The following is a 13927-nucleotide window of genomic DNA, read 5'->3' as shown; positions in this document are numbered from 1 at the left end:
CTTCTAACTAGCAGAGGCACAGAATCCCATCTGTTATGAAAAATCTTAGGACCATACATAAAGGTGACTTTCTTCCTCTAGGTGCCAATGTTTGTATAACTATAAAAAAAAAACATTGGCCAGTGGGTAGCATCATGAAAACCTTCTAGTCTCAACTGTCCTTTTTACTAAGAATGGGATGAAATGTGAGAGTTGGATGCCACATAACATTTTTTTCCCTTTTAGTTAATAAAATGTATAATTATTCAAGCCTTAAAAATGATGGAATTTTAGGTGTTTAGTTGTTGTTGTTTTGTTTTTACTGTAATTTTGATTTGTTTTCCTGACATCACAAGGAGTCTTGATTTCTGTGTCTGTTAATTCAATGGTCTGTTGACAATAACCTAAGAGATACAAGTCTTTGCTTTCCTTTAATACGCTGCTTGTGATTTCAGCCATTGCTTGCCTAATAATCCCCAGATAGTCCTGGAATGTTCCTCAGATCCCGATTATTACAAATGAGCATAAAAATAGGCAAACAAATCAGGCAAAGTTCTCTGTAGTTTCTTTTTTAATTTTATATTTTAAAAAATGTCTAATGGTCTCTGGTCAATGTTTGCACATTCTACTGATAAGAACCCAGTCTTGAAAAACAAAGAAGATAGCTTCTACCCCTACAAATGGAGATCTACTCCCCCAAAAAGTGAGGGCTTAGAACCTAGAAAAATGGCTGAGTATTAAGGACAGTTGTTCTTGTGGAAGATCAGAGTTTAGTTCCTAGTACCCACACCAAGGAATGTACAAGTACCAGGGGATGAGCACCTACATTCAAGTGTACATACCTGCAGTACCTCTGCCACAGACATACACATAATTAAAAAAATAAACTAAATATGTACTTTTAAAAAGGTGTTCAGAAAGCATAGAAAACTTGCAAGTATTGAAGAGTAGATTGTACAAAGTGTCTGTGAATAATTGAATTCTTACTAAAGACAAGAATTTCTTGTATGTGAACACTGAGGAGCTCTGAATGGTTATCAATGTACTGCTTGACTCATAAGATTCGGTTACTGTGCTTTAAGAAAATAATTGGACAGTTAAACCTCCCCCACATTTTCAGGTAATTAACTTAATCGATGTGCAGTGTGGGATAATTATAACAAAGTATCTTGATCATGTCAACAATGAAAAACCAGATGCATGGAAACAAATAATTCCTGCTGAACTGTGAACATGTATACTGGCACAATCATTAAGAAGAGACGTCATGTCCTACGAGACGATTAACTATTGTGGTATTCCAGAGACTTCCTGCTCTTGGTATATAATAGTGGAAGGAAAATAATAACTTTTATTGTGGGTTCCACCAGGACAAGTAGATAATGAAATCTCTCAAGGGTAACAAAGTCCTTCTTTGGAGATGCCCATTACCTTGGCGATACCAAGGTTGCATTAGTGCGATGCCTTCGTGTTAGCATCAGCATCACCATATCAGAGCTGCCTCTCCATAGCCTTTCACAGGGAGTCAACTTCAACCAGACTAGTCTTAGCTTACTGTCAGCACAGAACGAAGATCAGGGCTCCATGTGGCTGTAAGCTAATGAGGAACCAAGAGGTTAAATCAAAGGTGGGAAAAGAAAACACAACACAATCTCTCTCTTGTCATTGTTGCTTACAAATGCATTCTTTTTCATCTTTTTTACGATGTAACAGAAATTACCACTTAAAATGCAAAAGACAGAGAGGGTGTTAAAATAAAGAGGAAGGATATTCCTTGGAGTCACATGGTTGAATTCTACTGTGACAGATCATGTAGCAATAAGAATCAATATCTTGAGTGTCCAGTAATTCCAGATTTGTTTGTTTTCTTTCCAGCCACAAAAATTAGGAATGTTTTAGGTTAAACAAAGAAAGAAACAAAGGAAGGAAGGAAGAAAATACAGATGTCCACATAAACTTAGTATCAGGCCTTCAAAAAGTTGTAAAATTTATTTGAAACAAGTGAAGTGATGTCAGATTTCTCTTGACTAGACACATTACAAAGGAACACTCTACACTCCTTCAGAAAAATGACAGGACACTGTGTTATGCTGTTTAATGTGACACAAGAGACTGGGGAACAGCACTGCTTTCCCGTGGGCAGTACCCAACACCAATGGAATTGTTGGCTTTTTACTTTAGCATTTCTGTTGTTGGAAAAAATATTGAAGGTTTTAGTTACTCTTTCCTTAAACTGTGAACTTAGGATAATACTTCACGGTATCTTTCATTTTCATTTTCTCTCTGCATTTTAGAAAAGCAATCTTGTAAACGGTGTTGCGGAGCACGGGTTACGTGGCTTTACACTGGGGTAATGAGGATCGAGGACATGATAACTACCGAGCAAATTTCACAGATATTTTGCCTGAATTGGGAACAAATCACCTGAAGGTGCCTGACTTTTTACCCTTATGTAATATTTTTTGCTTTGCAGGAATGGCAGCGTTATAGTCCTTTTTGACCTCTTTTTTGCTCAGTGGGTGTCAGATGAAAATGTAAAAGAAGAGCTGATTCAGGGCATTGAAGCAAATAAATCCAGCCAGCTGGTCATTCTCCATATTGATTTGAACAGCGTCGATATCACAGGTATCTGTGAACATTATTTGATTTCTTTGAATCATTAAGCTATGAAATTAAGATTCCAGCAATACAGGGGAAAAGCAGAAGAATGGTCCTTGGCTTTAGAAGCTTGTCGGATCGCCTGAGGTAACACATTTACATGAGGAAAGTGAAATATTTGAAGGGAACTATCTGTGAGAAGAGGTTTGGAAACTATCAAATATCGAAAAGAGTCTGAAAATGTCAGCAGGCATAGATGTCTGGGAGTCTTGTCACATTCTATCTTTGGTCAAGGGTATTCTGACTTTTTGTTAGGCATTCATTAGAAAGTCAAATTAGAAAATTTATGATTGAGTCACAGACCTTATGAGATTACAGTCATGAGGCAAGGACAAGTATCTAATTAGAAACTGAAAAGAAGACAAAAGATAGATTAATAAATTTAATCCAATCCAATTTTCTATTCAAAAAGTTAACTTTGCTCTCAAAGTGATAAAACATTTCCATCCTAAGAATACACAAAAGGAGAAAAGCTTTGGAGTCAAAGCTAACACCAGAGATCAGAGAGCTGGGACAGCAGACATTGATGCAAAGCTGACAACCTGCCTTAAGCCCCTGAAGCTAAAATGGAAAAAGAGAACTGACTCCAAAAATTGTCTCCAACTTCCATAAATATGCGTTTTTCACACATTAACCCACAATCACATATGAACATACACACACAATCACACAATAATAATTAAAATGTTTTTAAAGTAACACACAGACAAAAGGTCTCCTGAATCTCTAAGGTTTGGTTATGAATTTTCTCTTTAAAAGGTTCCCATTGAAGTGATTGAGGGATATTTGGGACAAGAAAAATGATAAATTAACCAATAGATTAACTCATTAACGAATTCCTTGCTGAGTGGAGTGGGCTTTTAGGAGGTATGGTATTTTGGCTTTGTAGAATATGTTATATTTTTAATGTCACAGTTATCTTCAGTTGTTACCTTAGGATATCTGAGCAGTGGAAACACCTCAGTTGATGAGTTGCCTCTATTAAATCAGCCGTGGTCATGTATGTGTGCCATTTTCTTGTTAATTAACGGAGGAGCAATCAGCCCCTGGTGGGTGATGCCAATCCTGGAGAGATGGCCTGGTTGTATAAGGCATGTAGCCCGGAAAGCTATAAAAAGGAGCCAGGAAACAGACTTTTCTTGTGGCCTCTGCTTCCTGCCTCCAAGTTTCTTTCCCCTGGTTTCCCTACATGATGAAAAGGAACCTGTAAGTTGAACAAACACTTTCGTGCCCAAGTTGCTTTTGATGATGTTGTATATAAGAACAGCAGGAAAACAAACTAGGACAGTTAATAAAATTAATCTCTTTATTAGGAATTCTGGCAGATTGTCTACTCATGTTGTTTTCTGTGTTCCAGAGTACAACTTAGGATACTACGCAGTGTGTGGAAAGTTATGGCTTTAATAATAATATTAAAATTTCCCCGACAAAATTTATTTTTGCCGTTTCACTTCCTACCCCATTCTTCATCACTGCTTCAGTCATCATTGCTATAATGTGAGCAGATGTCCGAAATCATTTCCTTCCACCCTGATTGTCCAACCTCATCACTTATGCAGGAACAGTAGAGCTAGTGACCTTGGCCTGAACCTTCTGAAGCCATGAGACTAAATAAATCTTCTCCCCTTAAGTTGTTTGTCTTGTCACATCAACAAATAAAATTGATGAATCCGTATACTAATGTTACATTATTGTATTTTTAGTCTAGTTCCTTTCCATTCTGTTCGGTTCAAAAAGACATTTACAGTCTGTTTAGTTTAGTTATAGACAGTAGTAATTTTATCTGGTTTCTATGTTCACAGTAACTTATCTCAAATGCTGAAACTAAGTATATTTCAGAACTCATAGCCAAAATAACATCGGTGGATATGTATGCACACCCAAAAGAATAGAACAAAACTGAGTGACCACCATCAGTTCTGATAAAGAACGAAGTCAGTTAGTGCAGTTTTGCTTTTCAACTCACCACATGAACTTGCATAACAGTATGTCCCTTCTATGTTTAGGTCTTGTAGTAGTAGATTCACACTACTGTGACAGATTAGTATAAGAAAATTATCTTTAATGAGTTGGGTTATGAAGCACAATTTCCAGTCACTCTCCTGCTTATTCGTTAATTTTTTGGCAAGGAATTAGCTAAGTTTCTCTGTATCACAGCTAACGCCATGCTTCCCACAGTACAGCCTATGGAGTAGACCTGGTGTGTTTTATGCTTTTAGTTAAATTAATTTGAGACTACCATTAGCCATCATTGACTGTACCAAATATATTACCCATCAAACCATTTTGTAACTATATCTAACAAAATCATGTTGTGCAATCATTTTATGACTCCCATTTTGCAAAGTAAGAGAAAAAATCCAAAGGACTTTGGTAAATTGCCTATCATATACTACTTACAAACGATAAAGAACTCAGATTGAAGTATTTTAAGGCTACTGTCTTTCTTCTTGGTCATCAAACTAGAGTTTTCTTATAATGGTTATATCACTAGAAAATAATACTTGATTTTTTTCTGAGAAACTTTCCTTTTCTCTTTAATGTGCATTTGTTTTGGTAGTCTCTTTGGTGAAGTACTTGACAAATATGGTAAAAATTAATATGTATGAATCCATATAACTGCATAACTTGAAAGATTTAAACTTTTTAGGTAAAAAATTCGCATACTGATTCAAGTAATTCAAATATTTCTGAATTGATTTTAGTCTGTCTTACACATACCATGAACTTTATTGTAATAGCGTCAAAAGAACATTCTCAGGACAAAGTTATGTTACATTTGGTTGATTGTACTATCTTATAACACATCTCTAAATATAGCACAAATATTAACTTTAGAGAGTTAATATTTGTATTATGCAATTTTCAAATATATTTGATTTTAAATTGCTTATTATTTGTCTTGGGAATGTTAAGATCTGGTAGATTATGCTCTGTTAGTTAAATATAAACTATTACATATAGCTATAGCATGAATGATTAGGTACTTTTCTTGGATTAATACAAAACAAAGTAAACTCCGCTTTGGTAAATTATATTAAATGATTATGCAGTTACTAAAAACATATATACAGTATCATAACCAGATAATGAATAAGAACAGCATTAGAGAAGGGAAATTGGAGCTTAGAAGGTCAAAGATGCCCTTTGAAGAAATATTCAAACTCTGTTTAGTATTTTATAATATATAACATAAAGCCAAGTATAAAATAATCTTTACTTTTTTCTAGCATCTTTGGGTAACGTCTCAACAGCATTGCCTGTACCGACTTCAGGTCAGTGTTTGCATTTATAGCAGTGGGGGGACATGTGTTTACTTATGTGTGTACAGTTATGCCTGTGAACATGCAATATAAGCCTGAGTATACAGAATGGTGTCTTCCATTATTGCTTTCAACCTTGTCCTTTCAGACAAGAATATCGGCCAGGCAGACTGGACAGAAAGCTCGGGGAGCCCACCTGCCTTTCCCCATGCTCTGTGTCTAGGGTTATGGATGTTTGCAACCACACCTGAATCTTTTAGAAGAGCCTTGGGGATCTGAACTCTGCTCCTCATGCTTACACAACAGGCACTTTGTTGACTAAGGCATCTTGCTTGCTCACAACTCAGTGATCATCAAACTTCATGACTTTAGAAAAGAATAAATTTTATTCCTGCGGCTTTCTACAATGTTTAATCTTCATTTTAACATATGAAGGTCATAGTTTGGTTAAGAGTAATGTAGCGGAGAATAGTATAAACTTAATAATCCCTAGTTCTTTATGCCAAAGACAGGTATTTCTGAGTTCAATGTTACTATTTTATTTTAAGCTTTATATGAAGTGTGTATGATTCCACAGTTGACTCATATCATGAGACCCTGAACGTAAAATGATTAAAATTAACATTTAAAAATGTTTTGCATTTTATTTTTTAAAAAGGAAAACCAAACTGTTATGTGAACCTAGTTACCTCAGCACCACTCTGTCTCTTTCATTGAAATTTCCACTTCTGCTCATAATATTTAGAACTTTCTCTAGTCTCACCAAGGTAGCATCACTATTGGAAGAATTCTCTTTTAACAATCATAAAAATAATTTTATAAATAATTGATGCTGGTTACCTTAAAATGTAAGATTAATTTCTAATGGAAAAAAGTATTAAAAAGTAGCCAGAAATCTGAGCATTCATTGTGGTTCTGTCAACTACCAAATCCACCAGGCATCTAGTTTTATAAGTTCTTTGAAATCAGTGTCCTCAAAGCTGTGTGGTTAGTAATCTTCTCCTGACATTACAAAGGATATCCTAGATGTCATACTTACCCACATGTCATTAAGACACAGAAAAGGTCATAAGACCATAAAGATAACACTTTTTGTGTTATCCATAATCATGACATTTTCATGATATTTGAGACAAGTACATACCTGGGCTAATCATTACATCATTTAATTGTCAGGAAGACCAGCTAGAAAAGTGATGTTTGACACACTTAACAAGGTATATTTTTAAAAAATAGGAGGAGAGAGAGATAGCTCAGTGGTTAAAAGTGACCACTGCCTTGGCAGAAGACCCAAGTTGGGTCCCCACATATACATTATAACCAACAACTATCAGTACCAGGTGATCCAGGGCCATCTGGCTTCCATAGGCACTGCACACCCACACACAGGGAGTGCACAAATATACATGAAATCAAAATACCCACAACATTAATATAAAAATAAATAAATCTTTTTAATAAAGAAAAATAACATGTCTAGGGTCATAAATGTTGTGTCAGTGTGGGAAAACAGAAAGTCCTCCATTGATTTCTTATCTCAGTCTAAGCATGTTTCCTACTTGTGCACAGCTCAAAATCTTTTAAATAATAGGCATATGCTTAGTGAATTCTGAAGTTTTTACTTAATGACCATTGAGTAAAGTCCTCTGTCTTTAAAAAAGTAAGTAAAAATCTAAAACTTAATTTTTGTATTTTGAAAATTAACAAGTAATGAGTATTTGCACTGATAAACTTGTCCCTTTGTTCATTCATCTAATTTAATTATCTCTCTTTATAGTTATGTATAAATCATCATATGGAATCCCATAAATTTACAAAATTATCTTCAGCTAAAATAACTGTAAAACATTAATATGAACTATAAAATGCTATTTATAAGACTCAGAGCATAAAAAGGGCATATCAAAAAATATTAAACCTTAATAAGCTGAAAGTTTCTTAGATGAAATATGATATGCAAGACATATATAATAAAGTCTTTATAACCAGTCTAAAGTACGGGTTACTCATTTTAATCTCGCTTATTTTTGCAGAAAAGCTAACAACCAGCAGTTCTATGACAACTTCAGGTCAGCCTTAATAATTTTATTATTTATTCATGATTTTATTGTGTGTGTGCCTGTATGTGTCTATGTGCATCTATGTGCATGTGTTCGTGTGTGTGTGCACACATGAGTATATTCATGCATATGTTTGTGTTTGTGTGCACCACCATGATGCATTTATTGAAGGCTAGGAAAATTCTCCTTTTACTTTGTGGGTTCCAATTATTAAATTCATGTCATTAACCTTGACAATAGGAACCTTTTTATGGGAGATGTGATTTGGTTTCTGTTATAGCTTATACATTTGAGTCTCTTTTAATATTTATTTATTTATTTATTTATTTATTGTACCCCTTTATTCACTATATATCCTGGTTTTAGCCTCCTCTCTCCTCTCCTACCAGTCCCACCCTCTCTCCCCCTTCTACCATCCCCTATTCCTCAGGAAAGGGAAACCCCAAATCCACCCACACCAGCTCATCAGGTCACATCAAGACTGAATTTGTCCTCTTCCCCTGTGGCCTGGCAAGGAAGTCCAGTCAGGGAAAAGTGATTAAAAGCATGCAACAGAATCCATGTCAGAGACAGCCTCTTGTCCCCTTACTAGTGGACCCACATGAAGCCTGAGCTGCTCATCAGCTACATCTATGTAAAGGACCTATGCATGCATGGTTCCTGCTTGGTGCTTCAGACTCCACAGGTCTCTAGGGCCCTGGTTAGTTGGCTCTGTTAGTCTTCTTATGGATCTCTTGTCACCTCCAGGTCCTTTTGACCTTCCTCCCACTTTTTCACTAGACTCCCTATGCTTTTCCCAATGTTTGGCTGTGAGTCTTGACAACTGTTTCAAACTGCTGCTGTATGGAGCCTCTCAGAGAACAACTTTGAAAGGCTCCTGTCTGCAAGCATAACAGAGTATCCTTAACAGAGTTTTAGGTAATGGTTGTCTCCATGGGGTGGGACTTGAGTTTGGTCAGGCATTGGTTGACATTCCCTCAATCTCTGCTCTATCTTCATCCCTCCACTGGGTTAAATTTTGATCAATGTTTTTGTGAGTCGGTTGGTGTTCTCCTCCTTTCCCAGATGTGTATTGTGACTTAGGGCTTCAGATGATCACAGAGATGCTCCCATCTATATTTTCTCTTTTCTCTGCAGACCTTTTGTCCTCCTGTCCTCACTCATCCTAGGTCTGAGCACCATTTTTATTTCTCTCTGTGTTCCCTCGTCTACCTTGTTCCCTGTCTTCAACCACTACCTCTGTCTATACTATTTCCCTTTCTGAGTGAGATTTAAGCATCCTTTCTTGTGTCCTCTTTGTTACTTACCTTCTTTTGGTCTGTGCACTGTAGTAGTATGTTTATCCTGTACTAAATTACTAACATCTGTTTATAGGTGAGAAAATACTATGTGTGTCTTCCTGGATTCTACATTACCCCACTCAGGATGATTGTTTCTAGTCCCATCCATTTGCTTACAATTTTCATGATTTACTTGCTTTTATTACCTGAGTAGTATTCTATTGTGCAAATGTACCACAGCTTCTTTATCCATTCTTCAGTTGAGGGATATCTAGGTTATTTTCAGATTCTAGCTATTATGAATAAAATTTCTATGAACATAGTTTTGCAAATGTCTTTGTTGTATGGTGGAGCATCTTTTGGGTGTATACCCAGGAATGGTATAGCTGGGTCTTGAAGTAAAGCTATTCCTAATTTTCTGAGAAAGCACAAGATTGATTTCCAAAGTGGTTGTACAACTTTGCATTCTCACAGGAAATGGATGAGTGTTCCCCATTCTCCACATCCACACCAGAGTTTTTTGAACTTAGCCATTCTGTTATGTGTCAGATGCCATCTCAGAGTCGTTTTGTCATGCAGGCCTTTGCCTTGGTTGGTTAAAGTTACACTAAGATATTTTATATTATTTGTGGTTATCGTGAATGGTATGGTTTCCCTAATTCTTTCTAAGCCCATTTGTCATTAGTATACAGGGGGTTACTGAATTTTTTCCAGTTAGTCTTGTATCTAGCCATTTTGCTGAAGTTGTTGATCAGGTGTAGGAGATCTTTGGTTTAATTTTTGGGGTCACTTATGTACACTATCATATCATAAAAGAGACATATCTGAGTTAATATCTAATAATAATAAGCTGCAATTATAATGAAATATATTATTTTTATTGAATTTTGATTCTATGAATGAATGCTTTATCTGCTTATCTGTGTGTACACTGCATGCATGTCCAGTTGCCATGAAGGTCAGAAAAGAGTGCCATATCCGTGGAAAGCAGAGTTATAGATGGTTGGGAGCCTCTGTGTGAGTGCAAGGAATGGGACCTAGGTCTCTGCAAGAGTAACAAATGCTCTTAACGTATGAGTCATCATCTCTCCAGCCCCACTGGATGATGTTAAGTAGTGCATATAATACTTTATTAAAACATGTGAAAATTATTTTAATAATACTTATATTTGCAGATCACTGGGAACTTAAGGTAGGTTTGTAGCATTTCTACAATATGTTCTAAAAATACAACACAGATGATGTATGAAAAATTATTCGCACTGTAACCATAATTTACAATAAATTTATATCATAAACCTGAGTATGAAATCCGCTTTGTTTTCTTCTGGCACTGTTGTGTAACTTCTCAACAGCAACTGCTGCAACAACTTCAGGTCAGTTCTTACAGGGTCCTATTAACTGCAATAAATATACAAAATTATTTGTCAACTAATAATAACTGTTACAATTAAAATAACATAAGTCTATATCTTCAGATTTACATAAAGTAATATATTATATGTTGGCATGTACTAATAATTTATAGTAAGCTAAAATTACAAGGTAATATATTATACAGGGGAAATGTATAATGAATAGATAATATTCACTTAAAACATAAATTATTTTAATTTTACTTATTTTTCAGATAAACTAATAATCAACACTTCTATGGTGACTTCAACTGAGTCTTAATAATATTATTTTATATATATTTAAAGATTTTGCTATTACTTGGAAATTGTTTGATCCCTCAGAAGTGTAATAATATTCCCTAAGGAAAAAAAATGGACTTAATAGTTTCCATTTAAAGCACAAAATTTCACAAACATGGTTGTATATTAGGGTCTAGTACCTGTATTACTGACTATACTTTTTCATTCTAATTTTTAAAACCTTAAGTATCACCATTTGCTAGGGATATTACCACTAGGATTGAAGAGTTTTCTTGAAAGGATGACAGTTTCATCCGATATTGAGATACTTTCTTTTGACTGTTTCTCTACATACAACTTAGGCGGAGTTGTTCTGTTAACGGTACTGTTATCATCAGTAATAAAGTACTGCTGGATTCACTTGACCAATGTTTTTCAGTAACAGTGTACTATCAGATAGTTCCTGCAACGGGGGTGGGGGCTGGAGAGATGGCTCAGGCTAAGAGCAGTGGCTGCTCTCCCAGAGATCCTGAGTTCAAATCCCAACAAGCATATGGTGCCTCATAAACACCTATAATGTGATCTGGTGCCCTCTTTTGGCAAGGAAGCATACATACAGGCAGAACACTGTAATAAATAAAATAAATCTTAAAAGAAAAAGATAGTTCCTAGCATGTTATTTTTATATGTACTAATTTATTTATTCCATAAACAGAAGAGTACATGCATCATAGTGCACATGTAGAAGTCAGAGGACAACTTGTGGGAGTCAGGTCTCTCATTCCATATGTGGGGTCCAGTGATCACATTCAAATCATCAAGCTTGAGAACAAATGTCTTTACTCTGAACCAATTTAGCCTCCACATATCTGTCTTTGAAGTGCCATTTTCTCTACAATTCTAATAATTTTTCTTTTGTGCCTTTCTTGTTGTTTCTTATTTTTTGAAATTTAATTGTGACATTTCTCCCTTCCCTTTCCTCTCTCCAACCTCATACAACTCACTCTTCTCTCAGTCTAATTGATGTCCCCTTTTTCATGATTATTGCATGCATATATGTATGTACACACACACACATACACACACCAAAATATAATGTTACTTGTATGTATCTTTTCAGAACAGACCATTTCGCACTCAGTGACAAATTGGTGTGCTCTTTGGGGAGGCCTTACTCTTTCACTTCCAGCTTTGGGCAATTCTTTGTGTAGTGTTGAGGCCTTGTCCAATTTTCTCTGTCCAAAATGGCATGTCCATTGGTCATCTATTTCCAGCTCATATTTAGGTGGTGAGACTTGCCTTTGACCTTGACTAAATCTCCATAGTAAATGAAATGGCCTAAGTGTGGCCCAATGTTTAAGTAAACTCAGCCATACAAAGACTAAATCTCCAATTTTTCTCTCCAGATTGTTTACAAATTCTCAGACTCCCAGTAGACACCTAAAACAGCAAGTAAAATTGAACTCTATATAGAATGTCAAGAAACATACAGTGGTTCAAACTAAGAACTTGTGATATAAAATGCATGTGTTACATTCTAATCTATAATTATAATATTTAATAGCTATATAAAACATACAGTGCTTTTAAAAAAATAAAATATGTCCTTTCTTGACTAATTTTACCCAGTTAGAATGTAAATACAAGTTCTCTGAGCATGTTTAAGATCAGCCAAGCTGAGGAAGCTGACTTAGGATGTTATCACATTAGCTGTAGTAAATACAGTCTACACATGGCATTTTCCTAGTAATGGTGGTTTTAATCAAGATACAAAACATGGAAAATCATCTATATACATTTTGTCTTTTCTTATACATACAAGTATACTATTCTGATAAGCTTTTATCTTTGTATTTCAGAAACCACATCACTATGTTCAAAAGAAATATACAAAGTTTAAGAGTTGTGATTCTTGTTTTGGGGACAAATTATTAAAAGAAGTCACTTGTAGATAAACTATGTGACTCAAAAACAAAGTGAAAAGGAAACATTCTTACAGACTTGTGGATGAGTTTTGAGTATAGCATGGATGCACTGGAAAGCTTTGGCTCATGTCCCCAGTAACACAGAGTTGCAAAGCCAAAATTTTTATTTTGCTGATTTGTAAGACATAGAATTCTGCTATTACAGTGCTTTCTATGTTCTACTTTTGTCTCACTAAGCTTTATATCTCAGAATACAGACGTACAAGGAAAATATTTCTGAAACTATAGCTTCCCAAACAGATAGAATTAATAAATCTTGTATAATTACACACTGGTGCAATGTTTGATATGCAATATATAGCATGATTCATTAAGTAAAATGATTTTTCCAATAATAACTTTAGAGCCCATGGGACATTCACGACAGTGTGAATGTACCCACAGTAATGTTTAGTAACAGCCAAAAAGTGGTTCGATGTATTGAAAATTATCATTTAGCCATATGAATTTTTGCAACATGAAAAAAATACCACATGTTACAAAAATCGTATTTTAAAAACTAAATGTTCAGTAATAATAGTAATTTACTTTGAAAAATGAGGATTGATAATTACAATTTCATTCATTTTAAAGCAAACTGAAAAAGTAGCTTAAATGTTTCCAGACATTCTTCCTAAAACTTGAAAATAGCAACAAATATGTACAATAGTGACCTGTTTTCCATTGGATAGTTTACAGACTCGTTACATGATTTATCTGAGTTATTCAGTTATTTTAGATGCATAAAATATTTTAAGATAAACACATGGAATAGCTCAAGGGTGAGGTAATAGATGTTAGAAATATAACAACAACAACAAAGCCTTGAAGATCTTCTGCTGGACTATGTTGAAGAAAACAGTCAAGATATTGTGAAAGCTGTCCCCTGGAGGGGGAGACCTGGTGGCACTCAGAGGAAGGATAGCAGGCTACCAAGAAGAGACTTGATATCCTATGAGCATATACAGAGGGAGGAAATCCCCCTCAGGAACAGTCATAGGGGAGGGGAATAAGGGAAAAATGGGAGGGAGGGAAGAATGGGAGGATACAAGGGATGGGATAACCATTGAGATGTAACAAGAATAA

At 35.3% G+C, this 13927-nt stretch overlaps 1 protein-coding gene across 1 annotated transcript in view; it reads left to right on the top strand.

Moving 5' to 3' along the window:
- Tmprss15 (transmembrane serine protease 15) overlaps positions 1 to 13927 on the top strand; it is a 118947-nt gene that overhangs the window by 17611 nt on the left and 87409 nt on the right. Inside the window, exons 4-5 of the mRNA XM_051150372.1 lie at positions 2453 to 2604; positions 7934 to 7969. Of these exons, the coding sequence (XP_051006329.1) occupies positions 2453 to 2604; positions 7934 to 7969 (188 nt within the window). The remainder of the gene's footprint in view (positions 1 to 2452; positions 2605 to 7933; positions 7970 to 13927) is intronic.

The sequence above is a fragment of the Acomys russatus genome, chromosome 8 (genome assembly GCF_903995435.1).
Source record: "Acomys russatus chromosome 8, mAcoRus1.1, whole genome shotgun sequence".
Lineage (NCBI taxonomy): Eukaryota > Metazoa > Chordata > Mammalia > Rodentia > Muridae > Acomys > Acomys russatus.
This window is presented reverse-complemented; position numbering and strand designations above follow the sequence as displayed.